Source organism: Neofelis nebulosa, chromosome 2 (genome assembly GCF_028018385.1).
Source record: "Neofelis nebulosa isolate mNeoNeb1 chromosome 2, mNeoNeb1.pri, whole genome shotgun sequence".
Lineage (NCBI taxonomy): Eukaryota > Metazoa > Chordata > Mammalia > Carnivora > Felidae > Neofelis > Neofelis nebulosa.
This window is the reverse complement of record NC_080783.1, coordinates 70532965-70553126: the sequence shown is the minus strand read 5'-3', so window position 1 is coordinate 70553126 and position 20162 is coordinate 70532965. Positions and strand designations below refer to the sequence as shown.

The window sequence follows — 20162 nt, the reverse complement described above, 5'->3', positions numbered from 1 at the left end:
AAGATATACTAAAAAAAATGCATGGTGTTTTAAGCAAATTGTGTGTAGGTCAGCACTGATTTTGGGTGTGATTCCACTAAATGTATTCCATTCCCTTATTTCATTTCTAACTCACTTACATAAGACATTAAGATGATTTACAATATTTTTTGGCTGCAATTTCTCTATCTCAAAGGTATTCTGACACATTCGGCAATTTGCCATACAAAGGAAATTCAAGACAGCAAATGCAAGCCAGTCCATCTAAAATCCCCAAACTTCCTCATTCTATTTTAAATAGCCATATTTTATTTACTCTGATTAGTTGAGGAATATATAAAAACAGCATCAATAGGAACTGTTACCAAGGAGAATGGTTCATTCTATCTCATAAATGTGTATTTAATTTAACATATTTTCAGTAAATAGTTTTTACACCAAAGAAAATATTACATACACTTGAATTAGCAAGGGATACTTCTTTGATCTGTCAAATTGAGGAGGAAGAATCATCTTGTACCATAAAGCTTGGGAAAAAAAAGAAAAATCTTTATTCCACTATATGTCATTATTTATTTTCTTTAATTACAATATAACATAAAATAAATTTATAACTAGTAAATTGTAAAGAATCGAGCATATGTTTTAAGCTGATTTTTACTGTGTATTTTTGTCAAATTTATAAATTACTAGAAATCTTGAGTTATTGTTTATCTAGAAGCACATGTACTAAAATTAAAATCAGATAAACTTTTAAAAAATATCAGGGTTGAAGCGGAGCTATAGAGAAGTATCAGATCAACTCTATTTACAAACATATTAAAGACATTCTGTGAAACTCTATTATAGTAGTAAGATTGCTTGAATTAAGTTATTTTAATATTGTAGTGTTTGGACTATAATATTTAGCCTGTAATTTTTTTTAAAGCAAGATAAGTGTTCAGCTTCATATTTGTAAATGAGAAATTTTTATGAAATCTTACTAATTTCATCCACTTCAAGTTTCTTAATTTCTTCTTTAGGCAGCTGGATATTTTTCAAAGCATTTTCCAATTCCTTGTTTTCTTCCAGGATTTTAATTTCTTAAAAAATAAAATGCTCATTTTTAATTAATAGCATTAACACAAGAAAATTCCTTTCTTAAAATTCCTTTGGTTTTAATATGGATAAAACTGAAACTGTATAAGGAACTGTGTAGCAAGTTTCATATTGCCAAGCATATTTTTAACCCAGCCTTTAAAGCAGGTATGAGTTTATGAGGACATCAGTCATTGTCTCCTGTACTGATCCTTATGGCATCGCAACGCATTTTGAGCAGAACCACAGAGACAGTAACGTTTATTCCCCACATTTTCCCATCTCCAACTTTTCTAACGTGAAATTATGTATGATCTGAGAAGGTGACTTTTTTATCACCTAAGAAAAAAAAAGAAATAAAATCTATATTGCTGAAATCTCAATTAAAATAATTGATTATGTAGTTACAAAGTTTGTTTTTAAAATTTTCAGTGTGTAAAATCAAGTATTAGTTCTGTGATTTTTTAAAATATATGTTTATTTTTAATCTTTTCCTGCTCTGCTTAAGTAATACACGATATTCTTCCTTTTTTTGTAATTGAACTATTGCACATTATATTCCTTCAGATCGTTTCCCTCAAGGTGGTTACATACCTTAGTAAAATAACAATATATAACACTATGCTCTCTTTCTGTCTTTCACCTTAAAAGATCTTCTTAAAAACTGCTGTTTATATGTGAAATTAATTACGTTTCACACTTTAATCTTTGAAACTGAACAATCCATTGATCTCCTGAGGCTGTAGTTTGGTGATCTATGCAAATGGGTTTCTAGCAATAGAGGGCTTTTTGCAAGTTTTATTTTGAACTGGAATTGATACTGGCTATCTTCTAGAGAAAAGTTAGACTTTCATATGGCATGTGGAATTTGTAGATTTATTTTTTAAAAGAAGGTCTGGATGACTTCTGAGATATGGCAGGTTTTACAAAAGACATCCTGTGAACTTCTTGTTTTTGTGCCTTTTTAAAAAGTGGTCCTTGAAGATAGGGAACTGGAGGAGTACTTGTAACTACACTAAGTTTGCCAAACCACTTCCCTTGTAACTCTCAGTTTTCATATACTCATGGCATTTTGTTCCAACATGTTATATTTAATCTTAGAACAAGTATAGATGTTTTGGTATGAGTTGTATAAGATACATAATAAATTTCATTTTAACTTTGGATAATCCATCAGGAAAGAGATACTTGTGGCATCTTAAAAGCTAAAACTAGAAAAAACCCCAAAAAACAAAAAACAAATACATAATTCTAAGTACAATGGAGCCAATTCTTCATTCTCTTTGTGTGGGTTCTGTGTGTGGAGCTATTATGGATAAAGGGAATCCTGTGTGGAGTCACAGAGTGTGTTATAATTGCTTATTATTTCTTTTTATATTTTAGTTATTATTATATTTATTATTTGCTTATTTATTTTTATCATTTTACCAACAGGTACTGGAAGATCATACCCAAGTGTTGGCAGGTTGGTTAGACTTTCACTTCTCCATTTGGCTAGCTGTTGAACTTACTGATTCAAGACTTATTGAATGCCAAATTTAATTTATAAGCTTATTAATGCTCTATAGTGCAGAGAAGCATTTGTACATACGGTAACTTGGCAATTTTGCCCACCCCTTGGAGCAAAACGGGATTTCATAGGACTGTGGCTGGGGGATGCCGACTGGGCTTCTCTATGTGGCTTTGCATTAAAAGCCAATAATGTGGGAGGAGTGCTGCAGTCTAGACTGTACCTTTCAAACTTATTTCACTCATCATTGTATACGCAGTACCTAGTACATGATAGGTACATAGGATGTGCTCTGTATTTTTTGTGGACTATTCATTATGATGAAATAAAAAAAGAAAAAGGATGGACCATGCAAGAAACTTTTGTTTCAATTGCATTAACTACTGTATGTTGCTCATTAATTAAATTATGTGAGGAATCTGTGGAAAAGCTGATAAACGGGGTCATTCAATCAGTTGGGTAACCTGCTGTGCCCGAAGCAACTAAGCCTCAACTGGGCTACGTCAAGGGCCAACTCTTCTGGGTTTTTAAAGCACATGGTTGAGGCACTATGTTATTTTCAAATGGCCCGACCCCACTTTGCAGATAAAATGAAGCCATTGTACTGTTTTCTGCAACGTCTACAAACTTGCGTACATTATATGAAATTGTACTAAATCACATTAGTAATTTCTTCATTCTTGCTCAGAACAATGCCAGGGATGAATCTCTGCACCTGTCTCTGGACTCCATCCATTTTCCCAACTCCTTGGGGACTCCCCTCCTTTATGTCTTCAACCCCTTTGGTCTCTTCATTTCTTCCATCGGCATTTCACCACGCTCAAATGTTTATTATCTTTCAAAAACAAAACTGAACTTCTGTCAACTGCTTCCAGCCATCATCCACCCCCCTCTTCCTCCTCTCCTCAGTCAGACCTATTGAAAATACTGTCTTTTTATCTACCTCCTCTGCAGGCCTAAACTTGCTTTATTCTGGCTGCCACCTGCACTGTTCTCTGAAAGTGCTCCGACCAAGACAATGCTAATTCCCTCTTGGTAAATTCATTGATTTAGAGCAGGTCTCACTTCAGTCTCTGCAGCACTTGACACAGGTGGGCACTCCCTCTTTGCCCTCTTTGCCCTCCTCCCTGCCTTCTTTGATACCATATCCACAAGGTTGTCCTCCTTCTGGTCCCTCTGTGTCTCCTTTACAGGGTCATTTTCCTCTTCCCATTTCTCATGTTGGTATTCTGCACAGTTTTATTCTAGGCTCACTTTCTACTACCTCCGCCCACCCTCATTTTTCCTACTCTGCAGTCTCATCCACTTCCATGGCCTCAGTAACCATATATTTCGTAAAGTAATGACTTCGTGTTCCTCCTCTTGAGTCCAAACTGATCCCGTGATGTCCAGATTCAAAACTTTGCCACTCCAGTCAGCTCCACTTGCATATCGTCGCAGTGCCTCAAGCTCAACGTTAAAAATAAAACTCATCATCTCCACAAAAATATTCTCTCTGTTGTGAACCCCTCTTCCAGTAAAAAAACATCAATATCAATCCACTTGACCAAGCCAGACATCCAAGCAGAATTAATACCGCCTTCATATTTGTGGGTTTCCAGTTTGACGTATCTATCCTTATGAGACATTTCCAAACCCCTGAAACCCAGATGCGGTGCCCTGCTTATGTGCTTTCATGTTCTATTTCCCGTATCTGAATTCTCTACCCCACAGTATTGTCCATTCACATGTCTGCCTTCCCCATGGATCTATAATTTCCTTGAGGAAAGGAAATCTACCTAATCTAATCCAGTCATGTCTAATCCAGTATCTGTTCATTTTTAAGATCTAGTATCCAGCACAGTGCCTGGATTAATGTGATAGGTGCTTAATAAATATATGTTGAATAAAGATTTCTGGCATGAAATGCAATGGAAAATGGGTAAAAACAAAACAAAAGAAAACAAAAGCTACAAATGAATAGAAGACACAGCATCAATTCTAAAAAGCAGCTCCAAGACGTATCTGGGAATTTATTAAAGATACAAATCCTCTAGCCCAGTCAAAGAGGTACTGAACTGGAATTTCTGGGGCGCGCCTGAAAGCTCAGGCCTTTATGATAAATATCTCTGGAGAATTTCATCGCTAGGCAAGTTTGCATAACTATGCTCTAAAAAAATTTGTGTTCTGTAAGAGAGTTAGAAAACATATAAATACATATGACAAATGAAAATGACATGAACACTGCGCCTGCTTTGTAAGTATTGGGAGAAGTAGTAACACTTTTGTATGCAGTACAGAAATCGATACCTGGCAGGAAGAGGAGAAGGATAATAAGAGAGTGGAAATTCATGCCCTGAGAAAAGGGAAGCTGACCGGTAACAGCCATGATAAAATGGAAATCATACATTTATGGGAATTTCCATTAAAGCAAAAGATTACAGGTTTGAATGTAGTATTGCTTTAAAATGTCTCTTACTCGGGGCGCCTGGGTGGCTCAGTCGGTTAAGCGGCCGACTTCAGCTCAGGTCATGACCTCACGGTCCGTGAGGGCTGTGAGTCCGAGCCCCCCGCGTCGCGCTCTGTGCTGACAGCTCAGAGCCTGGAGCCTGTTTCGGATTCTGTGTCTCCCTCTCTCTGACCCTCCCCTGTTCATGCTCTGTCTCTCTCTGTCTCAGAAATAAATAAATGTTAAAAAAAAATTAAAAAAAAAATAAAATGTCTCTTACTCAAGGTTGAGTTGAGCCATATTGAGAAATACAATCACTTATTCTTAAAAGTATTTCATTATTAGCCACAAGGTTAAAAAAAAAACAAAACTTCAAAATGAAACTAAATTCACAGTCCCTGTATTACAATGCCTGTCCTGTCCAGAGCTCCTGAATTGACTCTGTTTTTCCTCATTACCATATTTTCACCTATTATACTTGAGCCATTGTGCTGGCAGCCAAACTAATCCCAAAACAGTCTCCTGACTTGTCATCAAAGCTGTTCAGGGATCAAGATCACAGGCACAAGTGCTCAAGTCCCTCATTGTCCCTTGTCTCCATCAACTTCGACCTAAAATGTCCTTTAATAGTAAATCAGAAGACAACGGGGAATTGCTGGGAGAGCACGGGGCAGTGACACACTTGGATAACTCTGCCGAGGGCAAAGACAGTCATCTTTGGTCTGTGAACACTTTTTAACCTATATCATAAATACAGGATGGAGGAGGATGATCTTGATCATAGTTGAAGATGGGAAAAGCCTCTGAATTTCAGGGCTTTCATACGTAGCAACACTGTGATGTAGCTGTTAAAACAAAAAGCCAGCGTAATAGTCACCCTCTGCTTTGAACTGGACTTATATCTGGAATTTGTCTCCAGTTTGGGATGTTACAAAAAAAGCAGGAATTCTGATTTGGGAGGGAGGTTGTGCTAAATATCCTAACTGTCCTTCTAGTGCTAAGCTGCTGTGTTTTTTAGGGGGCCGATTGGGGAAGACAGTATGAATCTCTGTGATAACAACCCATCCGTGTTATGCCAAGTTCTTACTGCAAATAATTGTTAAATTTCATAGGGTCCAGTTTGACTCAAAGAATACCCAAATCTACGTAACAATAGGCTTTATGATAACAAGACTCCATCACAGTCCCCGTGTTGGTGTGAGGAAACTGTCTTGCTTCCTCTAGTGTGATGTCACCAACAGTTCAGGGTTTCTTTAGACAGCAGCATGCAAGAGAGCGTACCTTGATCAGTGCGACCGTCATGAAGGGTGGAAATGGGGAGGCCTGGGCCTGTGCACAGGATAAAAACAAACACATGCTTTAGCTTTTAAATAAACCCTGGGTTTCCAATAAGAACTGCTGGTCATCTTTGTGGTTAATGTCAGGCTCAACTTCATCTTTTAATTCAACAGCTATTTTTTTTTCCCCAGAGAGAAGAAAACGTCACCTTGTAAGTTAAGTTTAACCTACACAAGAGATCAGAGCCCAAAGATGAGATGTGAGAGAAGAGTCACGGGTGCGCTTCACCAGGAGGGATCCTGAATAGTTCAGGATCTAGTTACAGAAATGGACCCCAGAAACTCCTGTGGCAAATGGCCTTCTGAGAAGACACCATGCTGTATGAGCTACATTAGCTATGTCTCTATTATCCAATAGCCTTCACCAGTACCCAGATAATACTTTCAGTCTGGCTTCTTGGTTCAATGCTCAGTAGAACTCAACATCTTTTTTCTATGTAATTAATAAATGAAGAAATAAATTTATCTAGAATCTGTTGCCTGTTCAAATGTGCTGTGGCAGGTCACATTCCCTGGGAAACAGAACCAGTAGGAGTTTTGTGGGCGAGCAGTTTTTCCGGGGTAGTATTAGGAGGGATGAGGCAGTGAGGAAAGGTGGGCTTCAGTGCAGTCAAAACACAAAACTCAGCCGACCCCCACAGGGAGCTCCGGAGCTGGATGGCCTGCAGAGTTGCCTTCATGTACCAGCCGGGCTGGCTTTTACACAGAATGGAGTGGCCATTGGCTGTGGCAAGGCACGTCCCAGGGTGGGAGCTCAGCTGTGAGCTGTCAGCCGCTGGCACTCTCAGCAGCTGGCAGAATGAGGGGTTCAGTCCTGAGGTGGGAGGTTCTGGGTGGCACGCCAGTGTCCACTACACATTCCAGCATGGAACTCAGGGCCATTTTAACCGGCCATTTTAACAAGACCTACAAATAATTGAGCACTAATTTTCTCTCACTTGAGAGATAAAATAATATCCTCTTACAGGATAAATTTGCTCAGGCAGTCAATGCGTTAAAAGAAACAACATGGAGGTTAGGGGTAGAGCTTCGTTGCACTTCTGATGCTTCTGCCTTCTTTTTGGAACATCATTCGGGTAGCACCCTGGATCCCAGGCAAGCAGAGGAGGGGGTGACCTTTTGATGAATTCTGAGAAGACCTAGATTTAAGTAACTCCTTCTTCTGCCTCGTTCCTGGCATCGTTCTCCCTGCTTTTGTCGGGTCCTCAGTGTTCCAAATAGGATAGTGCCGGGCTCCGTGGGGGCAGCCAGTGGCTGTCCAGTCATACCCATATTTGTGTAATTGTAATTCTGAGGTACAATATTAGGAAGCTGTACACATTTAACCACATTTTCCAATTAACATTTACGAGTAATAAAGCTAAATAGTTTAATTTCCTTCTTGACCCTTCAGTCTAACTTGAGAGTGAGGAGAAGGGATACAATTTATTAGACTTCCTCAAAAAAACAACAATTCGTTATTGTGTGGAGTGCCAAAATTGTATAGAACTTAATTTCAGAGATTGTCATTTTGGCCAGCTTTTCTTCAAAGGTATTAGAAGGGACAAACGCATATTATATTTGTGGTCAGAATGTAAGGAAATGAAACATGAATCAGAATTTGTTGACTTTAGTCAACCGGCATCCATCCTATGGAATTTTCACGGGTATGCAGTTCCAGTAGTGACAACTAGCATATCTTTTCTGGCCAAATTATGGCACTAAATAATAACTGACTGCCCTAGATACAAAAGACCTGAGCACAAATGACATAAAAGCATCAATTGTCTGGAATCCCCCCTTTGCATTGCTTTTGTTCCTTCGGCATCACGAAGAGGGTTTTCACCTATTTAATCCTATTCTCTGGGATTTACTCACCATCTCTCTTGGAGAGTTTGAAGTTACATAATGAGGCTTTACTCTTAGTCCTAAAGGGAAAGATTTCAAGGTTTTTCTTATGATGGCTCAGTGACTCATTTTACTGGAGCTTCAAAAACACCAGACGATGTGATGCTTCCCACACAGTATATTTTTTGCTAAATGGGAAATTACCATACTGCCGAGCAAGAGTGAGTGTGGAAAAGTCAGGCGATTCAAGTTCTAGAAAGGACTCTTCCACCAACTTTTGAGGAGAGCTTAGTCTTTGCTTCCTTATCTTTTCAGTGGGCACTCAGACTCGAGCAAACATTAGGAAGACAAACCGCTATAAAAAGTGGCATAGTGCTTTCAAAAAGGGTTGAAGCATTATGCAAATGCAGGACGCACATAGACACAAATGAGTGTATGCAAGTGTAGGGTCACTGATGTCTTTATCAGTAAACATATCGGCATAAGAAAAAGTTTTTTTGTTAGACTTCACAAAAGGCAGTAATGCTTGGATCTTCTTTCGTACCTATGTTCATTCAACAATTATGCATTATACATTATACATAATTATTATGCATTAGCCATTTTTCTTGGCCTTATGAATGTGAAGATTAAAGGAAAGCATCCTCTGCCTTCAGGAGAGAAAGACAAACAGATTACTCAGTAGAGTTAATTCAATGATACTACATGCCTGGCATGTAAGCTTTCAATATGTTTTGCATGAATACATAGCTTGGGTTGAAAAATGTTGCATATAATTTGACAAGGACATTTAATATATACCTTTAAGTACCGTAACCACATTCAGCACATACGATTATGAACAACAATCTCTTGGCTTTTCAAAGATGTCATTGACCCAACATTTTGTGAAAATAGTTGTAACAAACCGACATCTTGTGCCATCTTACAGGGAGCATTTGGGGTAAAATGCTTATTCATTTCTGCAGTCAAGTGAGTTGGGGCTCTGGTTCAGGGGCCAGATGACTGGAGTGAGGAGAATGGCATGTCAGGGAAGCCTTCCTTCTGGGAAGTAAAGAACCTGGGGTCTTCTGCAACTGCTCAGGGATCTCCATCAAGCAAAGATTCCTTTTGTTCTCTGAGCTGCCTTCCACTGGGAGTTGATACCAGAAAGAGTTGAGTGGTGTGCATTTTGTAATAACATCTTCTGTTTGCTGTTCCCCACCAGAGAAACTCAGGGATTTAATTATGGGGATGGGACAGAGAATGGAAAAGTAGGTATTTCTCAAGTCCATTTTCCAAATCTCCATGACCCCAACATATTTCATTGATCTACTGATGCCCAACCTGACCTGTTTCATTGCTTTTCTTATGTTCAAGATATAGCTAAGATGTTATGCATAAAATAAAATATTTTGGATAGAAATTATTAGCTAAATGTACACATGACCTAAAAAACCACAAAGTATTTAGTGTATTTAATTACTCACGACTTTTTAATATTTGAATGAATTCTTATGTTTCCCAAATTTAGAAAGGACATTCTGGGTGACAAACTTTATTTTCCATCCTCGCTGAAACTGTACTTCAAAGAATTATTGGCCTCCAAGGGAAGGAGCTCAGGTTTCTAGGACTTATTCTTCCTCCTGGCTATAAGAGTTTGACATTTTCCAGGCAAATGGGGCCGAAGTCCGGCAACCATTTTTAACACAGAATGCTTCTTTTAATACTATTGCTCGAGTCTTGCTGCAATAGCTGCTAGATGGTGTTTGCATATAACTAGATGGTGCTGTGGCAGGTGGCGGGTAAGAGCTTGGGATTTACAGTCAATAGATCCTTGGTCCCATCCTAACTCTGATGCTTGCCAGCAGTGCAGACCTTTTGCAAGCTATTCTATTTCCTCAACTGCGAAAAAAAAAGAGATAATAATGCTCTCCTATCTTCTTTTCATTCTTTTCCCCCATAAGCATCAGGTCAGATAACATAGGTAAGATCCCCTCCCATAAAGGTACTTGATAACCCGTAGTTAAGATCGGCTAGAGGATAGTGGTGATGAAGGCGACCACACTGGCAGTGATGTGGTAGAGTTCGTGTTGGGTCCATTACCTACCATAGCAGACAAGTGCATAGTACTTGGCGTAGTCACTGAAACTTGCTGTGTAATATTGGCACCTTTCTTTCCTTAGATGGCAAGTAATGCACTTTTTGCTTGGAGGATAGCTTCCAATGCTAATTCTAGAGGAAAATGAAAATAAAACTAAGCTGAAATTTTGAGATTGTATTTATCAAAATGTACTACTCCATGTAAAATGACTAATTTACATATTGACATCAAACCCACTCTATTTTTCTCTTGCCAATATCATTTAAAGTGAAGGGGAATTACAGTATTTTGATGTAGCCTGATTTTCAATCATCTTTGCTTGAAGAGGCACCAGACTTGAGGGAGAAGCCCCCCCAGTTTCTCTGGGGTGGGAGAAATACCTAACACCTTGAATGGAAGTGAGGTAACCACTTCCCATAGCCATTCATCTCTCACATCTTACAAAGTGGTTGGCAATGCATAGTTCTTCATCTTTCCATCTCTCTTTTTGTACTCCCATGTAAAACATGCAAGGAAATCTGGCAGTCTCACCAAGAAAAGGGTCGCTGTTCTTATCATATATCTGGAAGGGGAAATTAGTAATAAGCAAATTGGAAATTAAAAAAAAACACAGTTTTTAAGTGCCTCCTGTGCCTTTCATTCTTTTCAGAAGGAAGTTTTGGTTCAGAGAAGCTCTTCCTGGGAATGCTTCCCTACCGGCATTCTTACATAAGCCAACATGGACCTACACCCTCTCCCCAGTAGAACCTTCTGCGTGGCTCCTGAAGGAGGTGGTTGGTTTTAATATACAGACTCCAAGACCTTACCCCAAACATTCAGAATCAGAATCTCATTTGGGGCAGACTAGATGGTATGATGCCAACATGGATCAGGGTCAGAATCTGTTGTGACTGGTAGGATAATCTGTAGCTGCTGCAGTGTTCTTTCTGCTGCTGCCCTTGATTTTGCCTTGGACATGGTAGAGGGGAGCCAGGGACATTGCTGGCGCCATAGAGGGATTCTCCCCAACAGATAAGAAGTCATGATACAGGAAGGAGCAGAGGAATGCAGCAGAGGGAAAATTTCTTATTTCCTTGGTTACAGTCTGCATTCATGTTCACATTTTGATGTAATCTTGGAAATATTAAGTAAGCAGTTAACAGTAAGGGGATTAGGTCAGCATACCCAGGTACAAATTCTGGCTATAACAGTATTGCCTGCCTCCTGAAGTTGTAGGGATTCAACAAAATTACATATGTAAAGCAGATAAAAACGTGCCTGGCATATAGCAGACTATCAGCCCATGGTAGCTATGCCTTTTACTTCTACATCAGAAAGGGCTGTTGAGGGCACCATTCATTTTTTCTCCCTTTTTAAAAATGTTTAGTGGGGCGAGGCCACCATTCCATTTGCCAAGGGGACAAATGGGCCAACTTAAACACTAATTTGGGAAGAGAGAGGAATTTTCTCCAATCCTAATAGGCTTATGCCAAGGTGAACCATGTTAAAAGAAATCACACAATATGGGAGTCAACGCCATACCTGGTACACAATAGGGACTTAATTAGTGTCTGCTAAGTGAATGAACATCATCAATTACCTCTAAATTTAGTTGAAGTATTTAGTATCATGTTTTTATCAGCATTAGAATTCCTTGGCTTTTCTTTCTGAAGACATTTTGAGTTAGCTAATATTTTTGGGGTGTATATTTTATACTGATGTGGGGTACAGTATGCTCCAAATGTTTTACCTTAATTCATATATATTTTTATTACATTTATGCTTTAAAGATATTCTATGTATCCAAAGGACTCTGACATATTTTCATTCAAATTAATGTATACAAATACTAGAATGAATTGACATAAATTACCTATAGATATTTCTTCTTCCAGGGTAGCCTTCAAATTCATTGCTAGAATAAAACCTGAAATACATTCAGAAGGTATCAAATAAATATTTATAACTAAATGGTGATAGAATTTTTAGTACTAATAGAGTAAACAATGTAGTCCAATGTTCATCTAATGAAACTATATTAATTGGCACTTATGTAGATAAATCATTGCTGGTTATTAACTTATTTTTAAATGTCTATTTATTTTTGAGACAGAGAGAGAGAGAGAGAATGAGTGAGGGAGGGGCAGACAGAGGGGGCATAGAGGATCTGAAGTGGGCTTTGTGCTGACAGCAGAGAGCCTGAGGTGGGGCTCGAACTCACGAACGATGAGATCATGACCTGAGCCAAAGTTGGATGCTTAAGTGACTGAGCCACCCAGGTGCCCCAGTCATTGCTGTTTATAACACTGAATTTTATATACTTACTCTGACTTTCAAATCATAGGAGGATTAAAGTGTGCCAGATATTCTTTTTTTATTATAGGTATATTATATTCTGATTCATTATTTATGAGTTATACAAAATAAGCTAGGATATTGATTAATATCACCCCCTTCCTTACCATGATAAAGTTTACTGGTTTCTCTATGTTATATTATTTAATTCTGTTTGTGATTCTGAAGATATTTTGGATTTGTTTTATAGAAGCCCTGACAGAGAAGTTTGTTATAAATCCAGAAACGTATCCACACTACAACACAACACAAAGGGGCATGTTGATTTACCCAGATGCAAAAGAAGTCACAAGAGAACATACTTGTTACTTAAGTATCTGGGTCCCAGTTCTAACCTGTCTTAATATAGCCATGAAGTGGGAAATCCAATTTAGTGGCATGATTTTCACTCCTCTGTGAGTTCATCTGAATATCACGAAGAAACCGCCTTTTTTTTTTCCTTCAAGAAGAGCATAATAGACTGTAGAAAGTTAGGTTTAGTTACCAATTTTTAATTCTTGAGGTTGTTCAGTGGCTCAGGTACTACTATGTGTTCACTGTCATAAAAACCTTGTTACCCGCGAGTAAAAAGAAAAGGTAACAGAATGCCAATCACTCCTAGGATTAAATGTATCTTCTGACCCAGCATTTTTCTACATGACTTTACTGATTTCAACGGACTCTGATAGACTGATGGTCACTTGCACTTGCCTTCCCCCACATCATCTCAAACTACTAGTGAATAAAATACTCAGTATCTTTTCCAAACAGCACCACCCTCCCCCCACCCTCCCACAGCTTTCTTGTTCTGTCAAGGGCTTCACGATTGATTACCTTCATCTGACACTTGCATCAGAGTCCAGTTTGCCTTGCCTTTCCCTTTTCCTTCACTGCCACGAAGTCACCAGTCTTGTTCAACCTCCACCTGTCTTTATGGTCTATCTACCCTTCCTCTCACTCACTTAACTAATATTTACAGAATTCCAGCTATGTGTCAGGCACTATGTCAAGTGCTAAGGACACACAAAGAAAGGAGGTGTAGCTTTTTCCTCAAAGAGTCCATATTTTATTGCCACTATTCTAGTTTAGGTCTCTATCATTGCAGGCCTGGATTATGACCATAGCTGGGTCTCCCTGCCTTTGGTTTCCCCTGAAGTCCTAACCTTGTTATGTCTGAAATTTGCCATCCACGTTTATCTTGTCACTCTTCTTACACTGGTGATTGTAATGACTGCTCCATATAATGTTCAAACTCCTTTGTCAAATGTTCCAAGGGTGCCATAAATCGACAATTGTTTTCCGACATGTTTTTATCCAGTGAGCCTGGACTAATGATTCCCCTTCTTTGCTCATAGAATTACAGATAATGACAGGCAGGTTATAAGAAAGTACCCTGGATTTGGACTTTATTAGAAGCAAGGGAAAGAAACTTTACATTCTTGACTATAGAAGTTTGATCATAAATGATTATTTTAAGATGATTTATTTAGATAGCACACAGGATGGACTGAGGAAAGAACTGGAAGGAAGAAGTCCCATGTTGAGATCACAATAAGAACCTTAGATTTAATATGTATTAGGTTTGAATCCTAGTTCTGCTACTAATTAAATATGCAGTCTTGGCCATGTTAATTTCCAAGGATCAGTTTTCTCATCTGTATAACCAGGGTAATTGTTTCTACTTTACAGTATATGGTATGAAGTAATTGCTCAAAAAACGATAGCTGGGGAGCCTGGGTGGCTCAGTTGATTAAGCGTCTGACTCCTGACTTTGGCTCAGGTCAGGATCTCATGGTTCATGAGTTCAAGCCCCACGTTGGACTCTGTGTTGAGAGCACAGATCTGGCTTGGGATTCTCCCTCTCTCTCTGTCTCTCCCCGCTGGCGCTCGCTCTCTCTCTCTCTCTCAAAATAAGTAAATAAACTTTTTTTTAAAGATAGCTGTTGTAGGGGCGCCTGGGTGGCGCAGTCGGTTAAGCGTCCGACTTCAGCCAGGTCACGATCTCGGCGTCCGTGAGTTCGAGCCCCGCGTCAGGCTCTGGGCTGATGGCTCAGAGCCTGGAGCCTGTTTCCGATTCTGTGTCTCCCTCTCTCTCTGCCCCTCCCCCGTTCATGCTATGTCTCTCTCTGTCCCAAAAATAAATAAAAAACGTTGAAAAAAAAATTAAAAAAAAGATAGCTGTTGTAGATAATAATCTTAAACTTATATAACAGTGAATCACTACAAAAAACTTTCTGTATCCATGGGCTGCCCTTCATGGACTTCTGAAGCTTGCTCATTTCTTCAAGTGCTAAAGAGTAAAATTTGTGTTTAAAAGTCGTTATTATTTCTAAAATTTTATACTTTTAATGTAATTACCTACCAAGTATCAGAAGAGAAGTGACTGCTGACTAAATATTCTTTCCTAAAAGAAATCATGTTAACTATTAAAGAATACACAATTTTAATGAAACCACAGCTGTCTGAACTACACTACAGAGTAAGTAACAAAAAATGCTTTTAACTAAGAGGTGGTACAGTATCATTTGTGGGTCCATCAGTGCCAATTAAAACCTGAATGGTGCATCATGCTTCATGCAATACTTACAGTGAATCCTGTGTTACTCTGAATATATTTATGGCCTCCCACTTGCCACTTGTAATTTGAATAGCATTTTCCTATAAAAAGACAAACATTATGTTGTGTGAAGCTGAGCGTTATTTGAGCAACCTCAACTGAATGATCTTTGAGGAGATAAATCTTGGAAGGAACATACCACAGTGTCTTTGATATAGTGAATATGTTTGTAGCCATCCTTGTCGCTAAATATTTTGTAGTATGAAATGGCATCATAGCTGAAAACTGGTGTTGAAACAAAGAACTGAAAGAAATGAACAGAGGTTATGTTCAAAAGACAAACCAAACTAAAACTATAGAATTTTTTATAAGCAGTGGATAGTTCATGATTATCGGAACCAGAATGTCCTGCCTCCCCTAGCATCCATCAACCACATCTGAAATGCCATTCTTGCAGTTAGACAGCTTTTCTAGTAATTCTAACAGGCATTTGCACATTCCAACTGCTGCTTAATTGCTACTACATGCCCCTCTGTTTATAATGTTTAATTTGATTGAATGTCTATGCTTGGAGACACTGTGGTTTGGAACAGAGTTAAGAGAATCATAAATGAGTGTTGCCATGTAGCCAAGTCTAACTTCAAAATGTGGTATTTGACCAAAGCGTGACTCATGAAGGCTGATAGTTTTTTTGAGTTTTGATTTGTCGGATGCCAAGCACCTAATGCCAATGATTCAATGAAGACATTTTAAAGATGAAAATATCATGCCCTGCTAGTTACAGTTTTTCATGATGGAAAGAAACTTCTAGACCCAGGACAAGCAAGTAGGAGGTTTGCTCCTTGAGCTCAGGGAGCGAAGCAGACCTCATTACCCATCTCTGACCTCTTCCCAGGGTCCCTACTGGTCATTTACTGGGAACTGGTGAATGACCTAAGGAGGCCCTGACACTCAGCAAACCATACTTTCATACCCTTCATGGTATAGATAACTAAAATCCTGCAAAAGTCCTCAGACCAAATTTTAGTTAGTAGTTTCTCCCATAAAAAAAATAGCTTTGGGGCGCCTGGGTGGCTCAGGTCATGATCTCAAGTTCTTTCATGAGTTCGAGCCCCATGTCCAGCTCCCTGCTGTCAATGTGGAGCCCATCTCGGGTCCTGTGTGTATGTCTCTCACTCTGTGCCCCTCCCCTGTTTGTGTTTTGTGTGTGTGTGTGTGTGTGTGTGTGTGTGTATGTGTGTGTTTGTGTGTGTGTCAAAAACAAATAAACATAAAAAATTAAAAATATATATCCTTATCTTACATTTGTCAGCTTCTTTTTTCCTGGCCGTTGGGTTATAAAAGGAAGGTAAAATGGTAAAATAGCTATGTGAGGATAGAGCTACTCTACATCACGGCCAGTAGATACTCCCACAAATAATCCCAAGCCAGCTCTCTCTAGCTGGAAGTGTTTCCACACAACAAGGAATCAAGATGTTTAACTCGTTCAGAATTGACCAGGCAACAACAACCAAACTATCAGTATCTTTTAGTTGCTGTAGGCCTTTTGAGTGATGGTTTTTGACCAAATTGATGATTATGATTGCATGCTATTAAAATGTAACTTATTTGATGTGGTGTCTGTAGTGATCTGGGTAGGGTTCTCCAAAATTTACGTGAACCCAGAACCTCAGAATGTGACTATTATGGACTGTTTGTGTCTCCTTAAAACTCATATTTTGAAACCCTAATATGAATTAGGGTTAGTATTAGGAAGTGGGACATTGGGCAGGTAATTAGGATTAGATGGGGTCGTAAGGGTAGAGCCTTATGGGATTAGTGCCCTCTGTGAATCACCAGAGAGCTTGCTTCCCTTGCTCTGCTCTCCATCACTTGAGGATACAAGAAGTTGGTGGTCTCCAACCCAGAACAGAGCTCTCACGAGAACCCAACCATGCTGGCACCCTGGTCTAAGACCTTCAGCCTCCAGAAGTGTGAGAAATCAATTTCTGTTGTTTTTAAGCCACTCAGTCTATGGCACTTTGTCATAACAGCTCAAATGAAGGAAGATAATGACCTTACTTGCAGATATAATCAGAGTAAGAATTGAGATGTGACCATATTGGATTTGAGTGGGCCCCAAATCCAATGAATGGTGTCCTCAGAAAAAGAGGGGGTACAAAGAAACACAGAGGGACACAGGGAAGAAGGCTTCATGGATGGGAGCAGAGATTGGGGGAGATGGCTACAAGCCAATGGAGTCCTGCCAAGAGCCACCAGGAGGTGGAAGAGGAGAGGGAGTATTCTTCCTTGGAGGCTTCAGAGGGAGCAGGACCATGCTGACACCTTGACTTTGGGCTTACAGCCTCCAGGATGGTGACACAATGGATTTCTATTGTTTTAAGCCACCAAGTTTGTGGTGATTTGTCACATTGATCCCAGGAAACTAATACCCTGTCCTAAGTCTTATCACTTTGGCATAGAATGGATGTCTTTCACAAAATGAAAAAATGGGATAAGGAGAAACTGCTGTCTCCTTCCATGGTTCCTTTATGAGTTTCATTAATAATAAGACCAGCCTTGGTGGGATTCTGTGTATTGAGACTTGTGCCTCTAAATAAAATTAAGAGTGAATTGAGTGAAAAAGAGGCCCAGGGAAAAGAAATTCTGGTTTGCAATTTTGTGGATGGAATTTTGTTAGTATAAATCTGACAAGCCATTGTTTCATTTGAGAATGAAGCTTTGCCTTCTCAGACAAATGATGATATACTTACTTACTAGTAACCACTTTCCAATGCCTCCCTCTCACTCCTTAGGGTAAAAGACAAAAAACTGGCTGTGCATTGTTTTTACCACTAAAATGGAACCAGGGTCACAAAATATTTTAAGATGCCGGAGTAAAAACATAGTCTCCTCACACCTCTGGTTAGTAAGGAACTTTAAAAAAGGTTTTGTTCTGGATTAAAACTTAAAACTTTCATTTCCATTGAAAAAAAAATAGGGCAGTGTTTGAAGATCTTAGAATCAGGCAAACAGGAAGACTATCTCTGCTAAGCAAAGAATGTTATCTTCTCCCCTTTTATTGCGCACACTGAGGACAGCTGCTTTAGATGAACAGGTAACTTGGGTGAGCTAAAGAGAGTGTGAAATATTTCCGCATTCACTTTCCCAGAGCTAGCTCCATAATGCATCCTGAGTTAAATGCGTCTTGCATCAAGTTACACCTGGACCCTAGAAAGCACAGGTAACTAGGTGGTCCTCAGTTTTAACAAGGCCTCTTCACAGTCTTTTTATCAGCTTAGATTTTCTGATAAATTACTCACCTCTATCTGCAAAGCCATTTAAACTGTTTTACTTGGAAGGTGAGATTATTTACCACCTGATAATTTCTTGCCATGGTTGGTAAACAACCCAAGGTCCTAGATATCAGAGGCTGATGCCTAAGCTGAGTCCACATTTGATGAAAAGCACAGACTTCCAAGCATCAAGCAGAAAACTCGTTTTTCCGGCAACCAATTCAGCCAACTTTATTTGTGAAATAAGGAAATGAAGGCTTACTTAAAAGTAAAAAAAAAAACCCACAAGCTCATTTTTCTGAACAAAGGGGTTTTACTGACAGCAAAGGGAGGGGCCGTATTGCTTAATTATTTTAAAATAATTTAAATGCAGCATTGTAGTCTATGCTTTTAGTGTTTGTTCTCCAAATTTTACTGATTCAATACTGCATTCTTTGATTAAATAGTTCTTTTTGTCGGTTCCCTACAGGGCAAAAAGAAATTTGTTTAAAGTGAACTCATGGTTTATTATTTTTCTGATCAAATACCAAAGGAGATATGAGGCTACATCCCCCAAATTAAGACACTTGACTAGCTCATGCTGGAGGAGAGAGAGTGATAGGTAAAGTTCGTTCTGTTTGCTAGTTCCGTGCCCCGCACCGTAACAGGTCTATTGCTTTTAGCAAGTCATTCAATCTTTTCTGATTCACAGGTGATTTCTAAAGGTGTTTTTCAGTTGAAATCTCCTTAATAAAATCTAAAGGAACAACTTCTCCAACATCACTCTTTAATTTTATACTGATACGACTAGCCTGTACACTTTCTCTAAAAAGTTCATAGGTATTACTTGAACAAATGTCTGAAAGGTTATTTCATACTCCTAGGTTTTTTCTGGGTAATTTTATTAAGTCACTGATTTGATTATAGGTCAAAGGAAGCTATCCAGCACATTATGACATATGAACTTATAAGCATATGAAGCTATAGCCTGACTTTCAAAAGACATGTCAAAGCTTGTAAAATCTAATGACTTCTTCAAAGCAGCTGCCTTGGGAGAGTGTGAACTTACTCCTGAAAGCTATCACTACAAAGAATTTTTGACAATACCTCTTTGGGTATTTAGAAAGTTTACTGACTATTTTAAATTTTAAGAGATTGAGATGAATACATTAAAAGATGATTTTTTTCCAATAGAATTCCAAAGCTACAGATGTTAAAATGATCTAGCACAAAATCATATGTTGTAGATACATAATACATTATTCACTAGATTTACTTTGGCATCATTTTTTATTTAATGTAGGGATCTCATCTTCCCTCAAAGGATGTGTATGTGCTTCCACTGAGGGTATTTAAAGCAAGGCTCTACAGCTTTAGAAGGCAATTAATCAATTAATTAATTAATCCACTCTGCTCATGTTTGCTGAGATTACAAGGTTGGTGCTATACAGATTATAAAAATTGATAAGATACAAATGTTGACTCCAAGTTGCTTATAAATAAGAGATTTCAAAAGATGCAATCTAAAATATTTCAGAGTGTTTTGAACGCATGCAGCATTTTCAGAATAAATGTGCATGGATTCCAAAGATCACGTCTTTGAGAAGATTGTTGGTATCCTTGTTTATCTATTTGTAAAATCATGTCACTCATAATATTCTGCAGTAACTCTAGCTACATTATCATCACGGAGAATACAAGCAAAGGAAGTCTTAAAGTATTCTTTGCCTCCAATCTTTCTGGAAATTTTATAATGAGAGTGAACTCATAGATTAACTTCCCTTTTCCTCAAGTTTT

At 38.6% G+C, this 20162-nt stretch overlaps 1 protein-coding gene across 2 annotated transcripts in view; it reads right to left on the bottom strand.

The window, feature by feature from the left end:
• The window catches only part of FAP (fibroblast activation protein alpha), a 73724-nt gene that overhangs the window by 17427 nt on the left and 36135 nt on the right, over nucleotides 1–20162 (bottom strand). For both annotated transcript variants that reach the window (XM_058715145.1, XM_058715146.1), the window contains 7 exons: nucleotides 15311–15415; nucleotides 15142–15212; nucleotides 12094–12147; nucleotides 10248–10372; nucleotides 6276–6323; nucleotides 963–1061; nucleotides 437–506 (listed from right to left, as the gene is read on the bottom strand). In XM_058715145.1, coding sequence (XP_058571128.1) covers nucleotides 437–506; nucleotides 963–1061; nucleotides 6276–6323; nucleotides 10248–10372; nucleotides 12094–12147; nucleotides 15142–15212; nucleotides 15311–15415 — 572 coding nt within the window. The remainder of the gene's footprint in view (nucleotides 1–436; nucleotides 507–962; nucleotides 1062–6275; nucleotides 6324–10247; nucleotides 10373–12093; nucleotides 12148–15141; nucleotides 15213–15310; nucleotides 15416–20162) is intronic.